Raw genomic sequence first — 17387 nt, 5'->3', positions numbered from 1 at the left:
CCAGCTGTGAACCTGAATCAGGATACTGGTTAAATGCCATTCCATCGTTTAGCGTAGGTACCCTTTTGGAGAGGACTACATTTAGTTTGGCGGTAAGCTTACGGCTAGGGGCCCGGACGAACGAAGCCCATCGCTGTCGTTGTGGGGTAGACGTGGATCCTCTAGGTCATCACGGTTTAGCATGTCGTCGCAGTGCAGGACGCATTCCGCGTCATGCCGCCTTAAATGACGTCATCCGTCGCGCCCTTGCCTCTTCCGGGGTGCCAGCAGTGCTCGAACCTAATGGCATCGCCCGGGACGATGGCAAGAGGCCAGATGGTATGACGCTCATCCCTTGGAAAAACGGGCGGTCACTAGTGTGGGATGCCACATGCGTGGACACTGTTGCCCCATCCCATGTGAAAGCGACCGCTCGCAAAGCCGGTGCAGCTGCGGCGACAGCCGAAACCAATAAAAGGCGTAAATATGCAGCTTTGGGAGAGCCGTATATATTTGTGCCTTTTGCCGTGGAGACCTTGGGGCCTTGGGGTGCGGAAGCCCGTCAGCTGTTCAAGGAGATTTCCGTACGCCTTATCGACGTCTCAGGGGATCCAAGGGCTGGCGCGCATTTCGGACAAAGGTTGAGCCTGGCCATTCAACGGGGAAATGCCGCCAGTCTCTTGGGCACCTTACCCTGCGAGCGCAGCGATTTGGGGTCGATTTTTTACATAATCTAGTTTTATTTTTAGTTTAGTATAAGTATATAGTTTAGTTTAGTAGTTTTAACATATTATTTATAGTTTTTACATAATAATGTTATTTAATTTATATTTAGTATATAGTTTGTAATATTCCTTGAAATAATAAATATATCTGTCTTTAAAAGTTTAGTTAGTCCTTAACTTTAGTACTAAATATTAAATATGTCCTTCAATTATATTAAAAATTTGAGTCAGATATATTCTAATAAAGTGAAGCGTAAAATCATAGCAATGTTTGTCATTTAAATGTGCCATTTTATGTATTCCTAAACTTTTAATTCGAAGTTAAAATTATGCTCATACTTTTCTAGTCTGAAGTATTTAACATATATTCTTTTTCAGATTTTTTTTTTGTTCTAGATATACATTAGTTATTAAGTTGAAAATATATTTTCTTAGTCATGTTTTATGATCGTTTATAATTATCTTATAGGTACATATAAAACATGTTTCAATTTTTTTTTTATTTTAATGCAAAAAGTTTAATTTTTTAGTACCATGAATGGTTATGATGTTTTCTAGTAAAAGTGTCGGTAGACAGATTCACAAAATTTTATTAACATTTCTACTTTTTTTTATTACACAAGAATAAAATTACCATCAAGTTAATATTACATAAACTGCCAATCTTGCCAAAAAACTTTTAAGAAAATTAGAGAGATTAAATTTAAACTTATATTTTGTTATGTTTTATGTCAAAATTAAAGTAGGATTTAAGACTTCTAACAAAGAAAAGACTCCAAAACATTAAATAAAAATTTGCATAATTTTAATAATAACTTAAACAATGTCATCCATGTTTAAGTTTGGGAAAATTTTATTTTTAATAAAATGTATTATTATAAGATAATATTAACATAAAAATTTTTGATCTGTAAAAAAATCTTATAAAAAATAACCTAACATCGAAGTATTGAAATAAAGAATAACTTTTTGATATTTTGATACGATCTACTTTTATTATTTATGGTATATGTTTTTTTTTGTTTATTGTTAAACGTTTTATGAAAATGTTTTAAATAAATCAGAAACAACATTGAATTGTTTTATTCAATATAATTATTACTTAATCTGTTTGTTATTCGGTTTATATCTCAATTGGTTGAGACTTTTGATAACCTTTTATTGCTTCATACATCGTTGATACCTCTCGTATCATACTTAATCAAACGAACTTTGTCCCACATATCTAATAACGATTTAAGCACGAAAATAGCAAATAACATTTTCTCTTAATAATTTTCCCTACTTGTTTCTTAACATTTTTCTACTTTAGTCAAATTTAAACATTTAGTAGTGGGTATTATTAAAAAAAACAATTACATGTTAAAAAAAATCGTTTACTAGATGACTAAACAATTAATGGTACTAAAAATTATAAATAAAAGAATATCCATACCATCATAACCTAAAACTATTTTGGATAGCTTAAAAAAATAATTAATAGGTCGGATAAGCGGTGTCAATGAGGAGTACATTTTCTGCCTTCAATGTTTTAGTCTGGATAGTAAAGTGTACGTTGTTGTAAGCCAGTTTACAAGGTCTATCGGGACGCGCCATGAAACATAGAGTATAGAGCGCGGTCTCTAGCTCGGGGGATGTACCCACAAACATAGTGAGCTCTGGTGCATCTTTTGTCTCACTTAAGATCGAATGCTGTTTCAGGATCAATCCTTTCTGTAAATTAAGGTAAAACATTTTACTGGCAAATTTGCTGAAAAACTACTTTTTTTTTAATGAAAATATTACCGTTTCCAAACATTATAGCGTGAAAATCATGAATTACTTACACCGGACAAATCCAGTTTATCAATATGTCCGAGATAATTGGCCTTGTGGTCCATCTCTCGCTTTGCGAAGAATAGCCAGCTGTGAAGACCTGGAAATAATTGAAAGGAAAAATTAAGATTTTCATATGTTAATTTAAATAGATGAATATTTATTTCTTACCAAGAACTTCATTAGATTTCAATTCAGCCATGAAGATGTTTTCGAAAGCACAACTACATTTGCAGAGGCCGGTCCAATGACGCGCGTACTTTGTGAACCAAATCTTTTTCAATAACTGCACTTGCTCATTGTATTCATTGAGTTGTGTTAGGCCTAAAATTACAAAAAACAGGTTACTGGTACTCTCTTACTTTCTCATAATTAAGTCTGACTAGTACTATCGCGTCAAAAATATATTGAATAAACTTACCTTTGTTAACCAAAAACGTCATTAAACTTCTTATAGGGCCAGTAGCCAAAATAGTGTTAATGTAAGTAGTTTGTTCCGACTCCTCCTATAAAATGAAAGGTTATTAGCAGTAGTTTTGGAAATCGAAAATTTCTTGTAATAGAAAGTAAAAAAAAAAAACAAGGAAATATTTAACCTCATACGCGAGCAAACTAAGAGGCTTGCTTGCTATTAAGGGTCTTTCTTGACAATATCTCTAAAACGCCCTGAATGAGAACTTAGTACTGTAATTTTGAAACCGTGTTAACACGGAGCCAAGGCTTATTTTAAATTTCACAGTTCGCGATCAACCTGAAATTGATCCTCTTTGTTGCTGTCACTCAACTTGTTCATACCACTTAAAAGGTTATTGAGTTATTTTGTTCCTCGGCAAATAATAACAACGTTTGTGGAATTGTATGTTTGAGGAACAAAAACATTAAGAGAAAAAATTATATTACGTTACACATGCTAAGTTACGGCCCTAAGGGACAGGGAGATGTGGGGCTTGTAGCAAGGGCCGCTAGAACACTAGTTCTACTGATAACTAATTTGTAAATGTTTCGTCAATTCGTTGGAATCTAATAAATTTAAAAACGATAATGGTCCTTTGGATGTGTGAACTGGTGTAAAATATAAATGTTATTTTTATGAATTCTTCTTTTGTCAGTTTTTATCTTCTAAGTAACCTTAGAGTTTGGTGCAACGGATGTCGCACTAACGACAGGATCGTGAATTAAGTCTATTGAGTTAGATTTAAAGTGTTTAATTAATTTGAAATCTTGTGATCATAAATTGTTTACTTTGGTTACCTTTAAAATAACAAAGATAACAAATTGATATGATCCATTATTTTAAAACCAGTCTAAGTACTTATACACGATTGACTACGGCAAAGTGAGGAAAATACACATGATTTCAATGATGTCATGCTCCGCGAAATCCGATCCCCTTATTCAGAGACCATTCCTATTTGTTTCACTAAAGTGCTAATTTTCTTGCTATTTTTAGGTTCTGATGAGGATATGTTTTGAGAAGATAACTTACGTTTGGTGTAACGAACTCTGGCCTTATGACATTTTTGTGATAGTTGTCGAAAAGAGCAACGAAAGGTCGAATTGTTGGGCCGTTCCATACGTTCTCTGGCACATTTAATAAGCTGCAAAACAAGTTTTTAATTGTATATAGACCTTTAGTTGTTTGTTCTTTTTTTTATAAATAACTAGCTGTCGGTCGCGACTCCGTCCGCGCGGAATTAAAAAAAAAAAAAAAAAAAAAACTGTAAATCTAAACTATTCTCGAATCTCCACGAACACACACAAAAAATTTCATCAAAATTGGTCCAGTCGTTTAGGAGGAGTTCAGTCACATACACACGCACACAAGAAATATATATATTAAGATAAGATTTTTTTTATAAATAACTAGCTGTCGGTCGCGACTCCGTCCGCGCGGAATTAAAAAAAAAAAAAAAAAAAAAACTGTAAATCTAAACCATTCTCGAATCTCCACGAACACACACAAAAAATTTCATCAAAATTGGTCCAGTCGTTTAGGAGGAGTTCAGTCACATACACACGCACACAAGAAATATATATATTAAGATAATGTGATTTCAATCTTTGTAGACATAGTTATGTAACTTTGTAGATATATATTAAGTTTGTTTTTAAAATTACAATAGCTACAATGAATAACGTAACGAATAACATTTTTAACTATTTTTGTATTTGGTGATTCATCAGCGAAGGTTTTATTTTTAATAATAAAAAGACCTTGATGAAAAATAAACCTACTCACTTTGATTGTGCCTCGTCGTTTTTGGAGAGGGGACTGGTTTTCCCTTGCAAATTGACTTGTATGTAGTTGATAGCATTGTTTATGTCCGTATTGAACATTTCCTCGCTGAGCTTCAAAATATCATCATCGCTGGTAGAGTCCTGCACCTGTCGCAGCATGTCTTCGTAACTCTTCTTCTTGGCATAGTCGACCACGCCACCGACCACGGTACCGATCTGCTGCAGAGTGTTTGTCGCCGTGTTCCCCTGCTGGCCCGTCACCGAATTGCTGATGAGGTTCGGCAGGATGTTGGAGAAGATCTGGCCGGCGGTCTGCGCCAAATCATCAGCGTGGCAAGCCGCCACACAAAGTAGAAGAACCAGTGTTACTCTCATGTTTCTGTGGTAGCTAGGACGTTAGTTCTAGCACGGCCGCGACGCACTAGTGATTTCTATGCCCGCGATCGCGCCGCCTGCGATACGGAGCGACCTCAGGGTGACGTCATTTCCAGCCGATATCTCTATAGATATGGAATGTTGTCGAGATTCAACTCGCGGATTTCCAGTTTTAGAAGCAATGATCATTCGGCATAATCAATGCCAGTTGTTAGTAAACCTTGGTAAACAACAATGACCTCGGTCCCTCGTTAAGGACTCACAACGTACGGTGTATGCATATATCAATACACACAAATCAATCACTCCGTCGCCTATCGTACATATGTTTTAAATGACTGACACACTAGTCGTTATTACCTGGCCTGTTTATATTTGCAAATGCGACTGTTGATTGATGTCATAATGAATGAGATAGTTATTGTACTACGATGGAATTGACACATTCCCATACACTGCCTATTGTATTAAATATCATACGTACGTCGTCTAGATTCATGTGTCGATGTTATTGCCGATTTGTCAGCCATATTAACCAGCTCTCTAAATATTTAGACAAGGGATGTTCAGTTTACTATTGTAATTCGGGAAAGGTTAGAATGTCATATTTTTCCATTTTCTTGGAGAAATAAAATCTTAATTTATCCCAGGTCTAGAATTCCATCTCAAATGTATAACAAATGTTTTAGTTGAAGCGTTGCGAAGTGTCGATAAGTACAAAAAGAAAGTTATTTGAAAAGAGACATCAGAAGCAGGCGGTTGCAGGCGAGTGGGCGCGTGTAATGCAAAACTTGCGTGCCGAGAGATGCCGAGCTTCGTACGCCGGGAAAATCGTATATAACTTTATGTATAATGCATTGGAACCGATTATTGAACTGATTTAGTGTCGCACAAGAAACTCTATTGATCGATATTGTTATGCGGATTTCCATACACGATGACATTACAAATATTTCTTGTTGAATGAATACTGCTATACATGTATATACTATACTAGCTTTTACCCGCGACTCCGTCCGTGCGGAATTAAAAAATAGAAAACGGGGTAAAAAATATCCTATGTCCGTTTCCTGGTTCTAAGCTACCTGCCCACCAATTTTCAGTCAAATCGATTCAGCCGTTCTTGATTTATAAATAGTGTAACTAACACGACTTTCTTTTATATATATAGATTTATATAGTTTAATATCTCTGGAGTTTTTAGTCAAGTTAAGAAATGATAAGCCAAATATATATATATCTATCTAGCTATCATCTCTATGTCTACATGCCTCTGATATAAAAAGCAGCACCTTGGCCATTGTTCAAACTTTAATATTCTATTTTAATAATTCAACAGGCAGAGTGACACACCGAAACAAATTATTATGCATGCTTGTTTCTTTGTTCGTATTTCGATACAAATAATAAATTCAATTTGAAAAAGGTACTAGACTTTACACGAACATTCGTATGAGCGGTCGATTTTGTATGAAGGAGTAATACACTCCCAAATCCTTCTCACTATTTAATAAGCGTTTTGAAATATAAATTAGATTGATTTAATTTATTTATCAAATATGTTTTCCAAGTAAATATTTCTTGTGTTTATAACATTCTTAATCTCGGTCCACTCTCGTTCGTAAGTTATCGTTCGAGGTTAACTAACAAAGGTCAGTGTGAGGCAAAGATGACGTGACCCGACGGTTAGCTACAAGTTTGCCGAAAACATTTGCCAGGCGGTTCTCAACACTAGTTACTAGTTAGTTGCTCTTGAAACATAAACGTTGCCCGCATACTAAGACAATATGAAGATCGCATTTATTTTATTGTTCGCCTTTTATTACGCTGAATGTAAGTAACTTAAATCTATTGTAAATAAGCTTTAAAATATGCTTTATGAATATCCAATAAAAAATATTGTAACAGCTGTTACAGATTGTATATTTTTAGTTTTGATATCATTTAAAACTTAGGTTTAATAAATACGGTCAAAGTATTGAGTTTCTCGTAGATTTCGTTATTTTGCCTGTTTGTTGGTATTTGTGTTAAGCAATTGAGAAGCATTTAGTAAACAACCATTTTTATTTGTATAGGTTATATTTCTGTTGACATTTTCTTTGTTATGATGTTTACGCAAAATCATTTCCGTGTTTAACATCGTGAAGGTTAATTTTAGAATCAATATGGTTCTATTTTTTTCGGTATTTATCAAGAATTTTATTACATTCAGCCTTATAAATAAACAAATGTAACGACTGTGACAGCAATTGCTCACATTTATTGCCTTTAAAATATTCCAGGTCGTAAAGTATACCAGCCTTTTGACAAAAATGCGAACCTTGCTTTTATCAACATGGAGGCAGGTGGCGTAAATCCTGGTCAACGACCTGCAAACCCAGCTCCAGCTATTCCAGCGCCAAAATCTGCACCTGCGAACGTTCCTCCTAAACCAACAGCGACCGTACCAACTACGATTAAAGCGGTACCAGCAGCGAAACCAATTCAGACTACTCAAGCGCCGACTCAAGTGAAACCCGTACCCGTGTATCCGACCCCAGCGACCAAGCCAGTCACTACACCGGGTCCTGGCAGTGTAAAGCATCTTATTAACTTCTATGATAGTCAGGGTAAAGCAAGTGTCATACGCCCATACAGTTACAGTCAAGCAGTTAAACAAGGTTAAACGTTTTCATATGTATTATTTTATTAACTTAAAATCATTGTATTTATTAATGTTAATATAATTAAATATGTATGTTATCTTTAATTATAAATTTTATTATTAATCCAAAATGCATTGAATCAATACGAAATTGTTTTTTTTTTTTAATCTATATGTCTTGTTACATACAATTATATTTTATAGATCTATTTTATTTATTTATTTTACTAAAATACATTGTGAGAAAACATTATTTGTGACCTTTTGTTATAATAATGTGAACACGTGATAGTATCTGTTATGGCATAAGATAAATATACGTTACTATTTATTAAGATTTCATAAAGATGATTATTTCTTTCGATCTTTAAAGCCATTTTCCCATTTATAATATTTACGTACTGTTTGGTTTATTAACCTATAAAAAAACACATTTATACTTACAACACTATATTTTTTTTTTTTTTTTCTAAGCTGCATCTGCAATCAGTCTTTAAAACTTTAAGCAGATATGAGGAACGAGTAATTTTTCAGAATTATTTCTCCATCAAGAAACTTCTTCTTTTAAACAGACCTTAGTGAGTCTTGCTTGTTACATAATAGTGGCCCTTTTAAGCCTCCTTCTGTGGTCACATTTAGGTAAGGTTGCAACCAGGGGATTATAGTGGTTTGCAATTCTTGCTTTATAGCGCGCAGCAATCACTTTGAGCTCCTGCTGGACGGTGTTCACTTTTAGTACGTCATGCACCTCTGAGTTTTTAATAAACCAGGGGGCATTCGAGATGTTCTTAAGTATACGGTTTTGCACCCTTTGTATGATGTTTAAATTTGAAGCACTTGCGGAACCCCAAACTTGTATCCCATATGTCCATATTGGTTTGAGAACAGCATTATAAAGTAGAAGCTTATTATCCAAGCTTAGAACAGACCTTCTTCCAAGGAGCCACTGAAGGTTTCGATATTGTATGTTAAGTTGATCTCTTTTTGCTATAATGTGTGCTCTCCATGTGAGTTTTTTATCCAGTCTAATACCTAAGTATTTGACGACGTCACTGTGTGGAAGTTCTTGATCTCCTAGTTTAACTGCTGGGCAGTTTTCATGGCGCAGCGTAAATGTCACTTGGACCGATTTTGAAGCACTGGCTCTTATTCTCCATTTTTTTAACCATTTGTCTACTTCATCGAGTCCATTCTGGAGCATTACAGTAGCAGTCTTTGGGTCCTTGTGACTGGCCAAGACAGCTGTGTCATCCGCATATGTTGCTGTGGTTAAATTATTACTTTCAGGGAAATCTGCAGTGTACAATGTGTATAAGACTGGACCCAAGACCGACCCTTGAGGTACACCTGCTTGGATATCGTAGAATGAGGACGTACTGTCATTTTCTCTGACTTGAAATATTCTATCGGAAAGATATGATTTTAAGATTTCATAAAAAGTATGGGGTAAAAATTGTTTTATTTTGCATAGCAGTCCCCTGTGCCAAACCCTATCGAATGCCTGCTGTATGTCAAGGAATGCGCATGAGCAGTATTCTTTATCTTCTAGTGACTTTCTTATCTTGTTGCATACTCTATGTACTTGTTCAATGGTTCCATGTTCTTGTCGGAAACCAAACTGATGGTCTGGTATTACATGTTTTTCGTGTAGTATGGGCATTAATCTTCGGAGGAGAAGTTTTTCAAATACTTTTGAAAGCACTGTGAGCAGACTAATAGGCCTATAGGAAGAGACCTCATTTTCAGGTTTACCTTCTTTATGAATCATCACTACCTGCGATATTTTCCAGAGTTTAGGATAGTATTTGACTCTTAGAATGGAATTAAAGAGTGCGGTTATGTACATTATAGCTTTCTTTGGTAGCTGTATTAGAACTTCTTTTGTTATTAAGTCGAACCCTGGGGCTTTTTTATTCTTTAGGTTTTGTATTTCACGCCGGATTTCTTTAGGTGTTATGTGTTTAATGGGTAAGTCTAGTTGGTAATCTTGATTTAATATAGTTTCAATGTCTGTTTCATCCATCCCCACTTCAGGCATATTCGGCACAAATACTTTTGCCAGGTGATCTGCGAAGACTTTAGCCTTCTCGAGACTTGTTCTCGCCCAAGTGTTTTGGCCACTCCTTATTGGAGGCTTTCTATTTTGTGGCTTGTTCATTCCTCTAAGAGCCTTCCATAGAGAGTAATTTGTAGCCTTACTTGGAGAAAGAGATTCCAGATACGTCTGCATAACAGAATTATTTGCGGTTTTGAGAGCTTCCTTTAAGTCTACTATAGCTTTGTTAAGTGCTCTTTTGTCATTGCTACACCGACTTTGGTGCCACACACGTCGTAGTCTTCTTTTTTCTCGAATTTTTTCTCTCACTTCGATAGGGATACTAAACTTACCATTTGTAGGTCGGTTTTCGGGCGTGCTTCGCCAGCATGCCGACTGTATGATATTTGTTAAATTTTTGGCAGCCCTCTCAATATCTTCAGATGTTTTGAGTGGTATTTTTAGTTCTATATCCCTCTCTATTATTTCGCGGAAAGAGTACCAGTCTGTAAGAGAGTTATATAGTGGCGAATATTTATCAGTCTGAAGTGCAGTAGTGCTAGCTGTTAGTAAAACAGGAGTATGATCGGATGATCCGTCTAAGCATGACTCGATCTTGAAAGATAGTTTCGGCAATCCACCAACTACGAAGAAGTCGATTACGTCCGGTAGCCTAGCTGAGTCCGTCGGCCAGTGCGTTGGTTCTGCAGTCGATAGGGTTATGAGCTTGTTGGTAGATATACATGTCATTAGTTCTCTACCTCTTGTGGTGATGAGTCTAGATCCCCAGTGGGAATGTTTGGCATTCCAGTCGCCACCAGCAATGATTTTTTTTTCCTAAAGTTGAGAAGAGTTCCTTAAAATGATTCGCTTTAATGTTGTGTTTTGGTGGGCAGTATATCGATGATAGGTTAAATTCGCCACCTTTGTCCTGTATGCAAACTGTTGTCGCTTGTATATGTTCTTTTCTAAAACTAGGTAATTGGTGATGTTTAATGGAACTTTTTATTACAATTGCAGTACCACCGTGGGCAGTGCCATCTGGATGATTGGTAGAATATATGCTATACTGAGGTATTTTTATGAGACTTCTATCAGTAAAGTGTGTCTCCGATATAAGCAATGCATCAAGTTTATGTATATTAAGTAGAAGTTTTACATCATCTATATTAGGCGAGAGACCATTTATGTTCCAGATACATATTTTTAAATAATTCATTGTAGTAATTTGTCAACTAGCTTGGTCATAAGCCCCATAAGGTTGCTTATTTGTTGAAGGAGTAAATCAATCTTTTCAGATTGTTTGATAAGTAGTTCCTCAACTACTTTGGTTGAATTAGCATTACATTGTTGTTCGTTTCTAAGGACCTCACTATATGTTCTTGTGTTGGTAGAATATTTTCTGATCGACTCACTTTCGTCTACATTAGATGGTTTGCTGTCTTTACTTTTAAATTTCGGAATTTTTTCTGGTTGATATTCCAAGAGAGATTCTGGTTTTTTAACATTATACTTCCGCGATAGGATTTCTTTATAAACCTCGCACCCTTTATAATTAGCTGGATGGCTACCAAGACATAGGGCACATTTTGCTGGAGTATTTCTGTCTTTTTTAGGGCAGTCTGCAGTATTATGTGCCTCTGCACACTTTACGCATCTATATGGCCTTAAGCAGTTATTTTTCGTGTGACCATATTGTTGACATTTTGTACATTGAGCTATCACCTTACGTTTTTTGGGATCTTCAATTGCTACAATTGTATTGTATATGACTCTTATATCTTTAACTGCTTTATTGTTAGCACCAGGTTCAATGTTGACAAAGAAAGTTGTCGAAGGTCTTTTATTTGGTCCAATTCTAGCATTAATAATCTCACCTCTAACTTTGTTGCCTGATTTTTCAATTTCTGTTATGATTGCTTCGTGGGGTGTTGTGTGATGTAAATTTTTTATTACAATTCTATATGGTCTCTCTTCTTTACGTGTAAATGTGTGTCCTATTAATCCTTTTTGGCGCACGAAGGTCATTAATTTTTTATAAGATTCTACTGTTGTGCAATTTACTCTTAATTGGTTTTTGGTTATAATTTTTAGTGAGTAGTCCGTTCGTCCCATTACAGACTCAAAGGCTTCAATTAATTTGTTTATATCTTCTATACCATATAATATAAGGGGTGGTGGTTTGTTTTCTTTTTTCCTAGTGACTTCTGAAGGGCCGGGCATATCTACATCAGTCGTTAGAGAGCTAAACCTATTCTCTAAAGAAAATTCTTTTGGCGGTGAATCCGATGTTCTTAGTCTTTTCTTATTTCTTAATACAACACTATATATAAATATCAGACATATATCGAAATATTCTTGACGCCTGGACAGCGTTACCAAGAGTTTAAGGCTAATGCAAATTATACATATAATATTTTTTATTGCAGGCGCTTACATTTAAGTGTACGAAATATTTAACTTGGTTATTAATACCGATTTTATAGGAAATTAAAGCAGCAATTACAAAGTAATCAGGCATTTTATGATATAGACTGATCTATTATAATTTATATTTAATTATCGGGACAAAATTCTTTCAGAATAACAGTCATCAATGGTGTCACGTAAATTTTATAGAGTTTTTGCATGCAAATTAAATATGGTTAATGCAACGACAAAGGACACTCTCCAACGGATCAATTACAGTTGAAATCGTTGTGTTCCCGTCAGTGAAAGTTAGACGAGAATGCCGTCTCGCGAGGGTTGGTACGCTTTTACTGGTCACAACTGCTTCTAGGCAATGCTCATTAGAGTTTCACTAGTCGAGATAATGAGTCAATAGAATTCAAATATACTTCCGATCTCTAGGATACACTCAATTGAAATTTCTCCCTGAATAATATCTATTACTAGCTTTTACCCGCGACTCCGTCTGCGCGGAATAAACAAAATACCTGATAAAAAAATTCCTATGTCCGTCTCCTAGTTCTAAGCTACCTCCCCATCAATTTTCAGTTAAATCAGTTCGACTGATCTTGAGTTATAGTGTAACTAGCACGACTTTCTTTTATATATATAGATAAGATTATAAAATGTTTTGAGATATGTACACGTTTGGAATTTTATTTGCAATGCATGTTATTCTATGAAAACAAAATAAAGTTATAAATTAATGTTGTAAGAAGAAATGCCAAACCATTAAGATTTTTTTTAATATTGAAATGTACATTATTTCACTCACGTCAAATTCTGCCAGATACTATGCCTTATAACGTGTTCTATTTTTATTTAAAGTTCCCTATTAAGTTGCATATTAAGATCCCATGTTGTCTTCATCAATTAAATGTTTATTAAAATTATGTTTTAAAGAAAATATGACATACAAAATGTCGTTACGCTTTCGCTATGTGAGGCGCAGTGAGTTAAAGAATACATAGTAAACTTCCGCGACTTAATTAAATACCAGCCTCATGTACAATTTCTTTTTCATTTTAATATAGAAAGTAAATGTACTCAAAGTAACTCATATTTGATGAGATTTGATTTGTTTCAAGAATTATAATTTGATTTGAATGTTTTGATCGATATCATTGAAATTTGTTTTAGTTTCACAATCTTATCAGAACATCTTTAAAGTTGTATTCATCGTTTATTGCTTCACTAGCTGCTGGCTGCGACTCTGTCCGTGCGGAATTAAAAACAGACTATGTTCTACATCTGTGTCAAATTTCATCGACATCCGCTGAACGTTTTGATACCTTCTAACATCCATCCATCTACTCATCTAAAAATTAGCACGAAGTAAGATGTACACGTCAGAAGTATGACAATGTTGAACTTTTTACTGTGTTTATTGACACATACTGTTGTCTCTTGTGGTTGAGGTTGAGGGAATATGTGTTAATACAAGTGTCACTGCAGTCAAAACTCGCTTTAAGACACTAATGTTATAGACTAGGGATAGCAAACTTGATTAGATCAGTGATTTACCAACAAGAAACTTCTTGGAATCTGAAATGAAACAACGTAGGTCAGAACATAATTATTTTATTAGTGTGCATCTGAGCACCATAATGACCGATGAGCATTATATTTTACGTATTTATATAATAACACTTATTAATCCTTAATTTGAGATCCCTGTTCATGAATAAACTCATTTATTTAACACTAGCTGGACTCGACTCCGTCTGCGCGGGATATTAAAAAAAACTTTATTAATAACCTATGTGCTAATCCAGGTTATGTTCTACATCTATGCCAAATTTCAGTAAGATCCTTGCAGCCAGATACCTCGTAACAAACATCGATCCATCCATCCATCCATCTAAACTTTCGCATTTATAGTTATTAGGAAGATTCAATGATATTTTTATTACTATATTTTTTATTACATACTAAGGAAGTTCAACAGAATATATACATATATTTCATAACATAATTTACTTATTAGAAAATAACTTTCACCAATGTATTATGTCATTTAGTAGGAAGCATATTGTAATGATTCTATGAATATATAGATCGATATTACATATTATTACGATTAAAGAAATGTACATTTTTTACAAATAACATTTACATATTTATGATACAATCCATTAGTTTCTATTGCAGAAATGCACGCAAAAAACATTTTACTATCTCACTTTTTGAAGAAGAAAGAGTGAGATGAAAATATGTTTTCATACATGAATTTCAGCAATGGAAACGCACGGTTAGATGCGAATTAAATTCATAATTTATAAGACACAAGACATTAGTATTAGCCTGTCGTCTCGAGTACCCTAAACAAGAAATGTGCTGCTTTCACTTTCGTTTCAGCGAGCGGGTGACGTCATCAGGACCCTCTACGGCAGCGGCAGTCCGCTTGTTGCGCAACTGTCCCCATTTAGCGAACAATAACAAATGTGACTCATTAATGTTACGTCGATATCGGTATAGTTCCTTACAAGATAGATGCTAGATTAAAGACATGTTTATTTTATTTTGTAATAAATAGAATTAATTATTTTTTTCCTACAATTTACATTGATGGAAACAAAAAAATAAAGTATGTGTGAGGAAATAAAAAATGTAGATCCGTTATCTTTCAATACCATTCTATGTTACGGGCTTTTGAGACACGTATGTAGTATGTGATTAGGAAGATAATATCTATCAAAATTCACCAAATCGAATCTAAGTCAGACGTTCAAACTGAGTATAAACATCTCCCAAACAATAATAAACCAGAAAAGTCTGTTGTAATTGAAAAAGTACCAGCTAAACAGTACTTTTATTAGATCATACTTTTTCAGACTATAACATTTCTGTTTCGTAAACCAATTCGTTTACGTCTTGAGTGTAATTTAATATGGCTATGAGAAATTTACTACTCTACCATATCTTCCTTACTGTACGACTCGCTTAATTATATTGGTTAGTATTTGGTGTATAACAATGCACAGTAGAGTCGCAGCTCTATACTTATAAACAATAGGCTAAGCCAATTGCGTCGTGTACTTTTTACTTATCCAACTAATCTGCAAACAAAGACACGAGGCTATTTTATATCTGTGTAGTACGTCGGATAAGCGAAAGTGTCTCGGTATTTTGTGTGAAAATATAATTTCAATGAAATGAAATGTATAAGTGAAATTTGGTTAAGTGAGGCTTAAAAGCAGTCGCGTTAAGATTTTTATCAGATACAAGTAAATGGATTGTAGAGTAGTAGAAAAAAGTCAATACTTAAATTTAATTGGTTTATCAAGATCCCAAATAAAATAAAAAAATTTAACACCAAAAATGGTGAAAAAAAATGCATTTATAAATAACATAATAAGTATTATTTCCAACCATTACCACAACTATTATGTTTTGATTTAAAGCAATTTATCATTGTTAAACCCGAGTACAAAAATGAGCAATTAGATTAGTAAAATGATCATTATAGAGAAAATATTTAAGATATATGAAATGGCTCTGGAGTTCCCCCACATCCGTCTGAGTCGCGCTCTCACTTTCTTCGGGCGGGTGTCGCGTTACGAAACAAGATCCGCCCTCATTCTGCCGAGTCCGCCTCGAACAGCCGCGCCGTTTTATAATCGAAACTGCCTCATTGTTATCGCTCTTTTGACGTATTTAATTACACAATTATTACAAAGGGTCAATGCCGTCAATACGCTCAAGTTTCAAAACACGTATCTTGTATAATTTATTCATAGGTTCCTTTTTTAATTGTTTATTTAGGACAAATGACAGAGGTGAATTCATTAAGTACACTTGGTTTTATTTAATTGTACATATGTTAACAAAAAAGTACACATAATAAAAAATATTTCAAGAATTAACTATTTTTAAAAGCAGTAATTACTGTTGTTATTGCCCCCCTCCAATACCATTTATTGGGATCATATATTTTAAAAATGTCACAAGTTTGGTAGAAATAAAAAATCCGTATCTTATTTATATAGGGTTCTCTTCTCTAATGATTATTCCTGGCATTTATGGAGAGTACTTATCCATAATTCAAAAGACAACTTGTCTTATAGAGAGTAATAAAGCTAATTCGTAATAAACATTATTTAAATCGTGTGGTTTGATTATTGTAGTGACTAACGTAACCCGAATTGGAACTGTATTCAGTTCGCAAGGAGGTCGTTATTGTGACACGGCGTTGTGCAAAGCGGATCCATGTGCGCGGAACTGGAGGCGCCTCGTTGTGCCGTTGCCACTCTGACGTCTTTGTGGTGACAAAATAATGCAAGCGAAAGTAAAGCTGTACAAATAGGGTGAAGCTAATTGGCCCATTCGTTCAGTGTTCATACGTCATTTTGATTGTCTTTTATTTTGAGTGATTCCTACCGAGAGACGATGTATAATGGTATAAAATAAGAGAGAGATGTGCCAGGATCTATGATAAAACGTAATACTCTTTATAATATAAAGTTGTCGGCGCTAGTATAACGTTTTAACCAGAATCTAGGACTATAGGAAAGCTGACTTAGATTGTATGGTGTTAATAAAATTGTAGGATAATTAAATATGACTGAAATCTTTCTGTGACAGAATGTCTGGACTGTACCAAGTTGTTTGGTGATTGGTGAATTAATTTAAAGATGTAAGTGAAGGTATTTCGATTATAACATTAAAATGAAATCGTGTTACTAATTAATATCAATTACATTGGAATTTTGAATGAGAGACACAGACGTGTAAGACTCGAGCATCGTTGCCGTGAAGTCGCACTCCGAAATATGAAATTGACGAAAAGAGTGAAATCGAATAAATTGCCCATTGTAAGGTGCACGAATTTGGTATTACTTTCTGTTTTAATCCGCTCAAGCTCGGAGCGTAAGGCGGGTGAATGATCTGAGATAATGCTCTCGGCCGCAATTAGTGACGCCGTTGCATTTTGACGTTTCACATGCGTACCCCGTACCCGTACCCGCCACGAGTACACGCAGTAGTTACAATTGTGAATATAAAAAATTAATTATACTAGTTTTATTTTAAACAAGTCTGCGAATTTTCTATTCGTACGGCGGACTTTCTTCTTTTTAAATCAGATTCTGTGCAAGATACGTTTGAAAAACATTGCACACAAATATGA

General features: G+C 34.7%; 2 protein-coding genes across 2 annotated transcripts; one reads left to right on the top strand and one right to left on the bottom strand.

Annotated features, from left to right (window-relative positions):
• Window positions 1-2069: 2069 nt before the first annotated feature.
• LOC106717589 (endoribonuclease CG2145) lies at window positions 2070-5237 on the bottom strand. The gene is made up of 6 exons (XM_014511470.2): window positions 4759-5237; window positions 4006-4117; window positions 2941-3025; window positions 2691-2843; window positions 2531-2619; window positions 2070-2417 (listed from the first exon to the last, which is right to left on the bottom strand). The coding sequence occupies exons 1-6, from the start codon at window positions 5130-5132 to the stop codon at window positions 2181-2183; spliced, it is 1050 nt and encodes a 349-aa protein (XP_014366956.2). The 5' UTR covers window positions 5133-5237; the 3' UTR covers window positions 2070-2180.
• Window positions 5238-6830: 1593 nt separating this feature from the next.
• On the top strand, window positions 6831-7830 carry LOC106717620 (alpha carbonic anhydrase 8). Its single transcript, XM_045684078.1, has 2 exons — window positions 6831-6965; window positions 7415-7830. Exons 1-2 carry the CDS (start codon window positions 6920-6922, stop codon window positions 7795-7797), a joined length of 429 nt encoding a protein of 142 aa, XP_045540034.1. The 5' UTR covers window positions 6831-6919; the 3' UTR covers window positions 7798-7830.
• The last annotated feature ends 9557 nt before the right edge of the window (window positions 7831-17387 follow it).

This window comes from Papilio machaon, chromosome 2 (genome assembly GCF_912999745.1).
Source record: "Papilio machaon chromosome 2, ilPapMach1.1, whole genome shotgun sequence".
NCBI classification, from domain to species: domain Eukaryota; kingdom Metazoa; phylum Arthropoda; class Insecta; order Lepidoptera; family Papilionidae; genus Papilio; species Papilio machaon.
The sequence above is the reverse complement of the archived record's forward strand: the minus strand, read 5'-3'. Positions and strand labels throughout refer to the sequence as shown.

What these genes read in the sequence shown, in the direction of transcription:
- LOC106717620 (XM_045684078.1), top strand. Translation starts at nt 6,920, where the DNA reads ATGAAGATCGCATTTATTTTATTGTTCGCCTTTTATTACGCTGAAT. An exon ending in CGCCTTTTATTACGCTGAAT is followed by an intron (nt 6,966 to 7,414) that starts GTAAGTAACTTA and finishes AAAATATTCCAG; the next exon opens with GTCGTAAAGTATACCAGCCT.
- LOC106717589 (XM_014511470.2), bottom strand. Translation starts at nt 5,132, where the DNA reads ATGAGAGTAACACTGGTTCTTCTACTTTGTGTGGCGGCTTGCCACGCT. An exon ending in GACGTTTTTGGTTAACAAAG is followed by an intron (nt 2,844 to 2,940) that starts GTAAGTTTATTC and finishes TTGTAATTTTAG; the next exon opens with GCCTAACACAACTCAATGAA. An exon ending in GAAATCTAATGAAGTTCTTG is followed by an intron (nt 2,620 to 2,690) that starts GTAAGAAATAAA and finishes AATTATTTCCAG; the next exon opens with GTCTTCACAGCTGGCTATTC.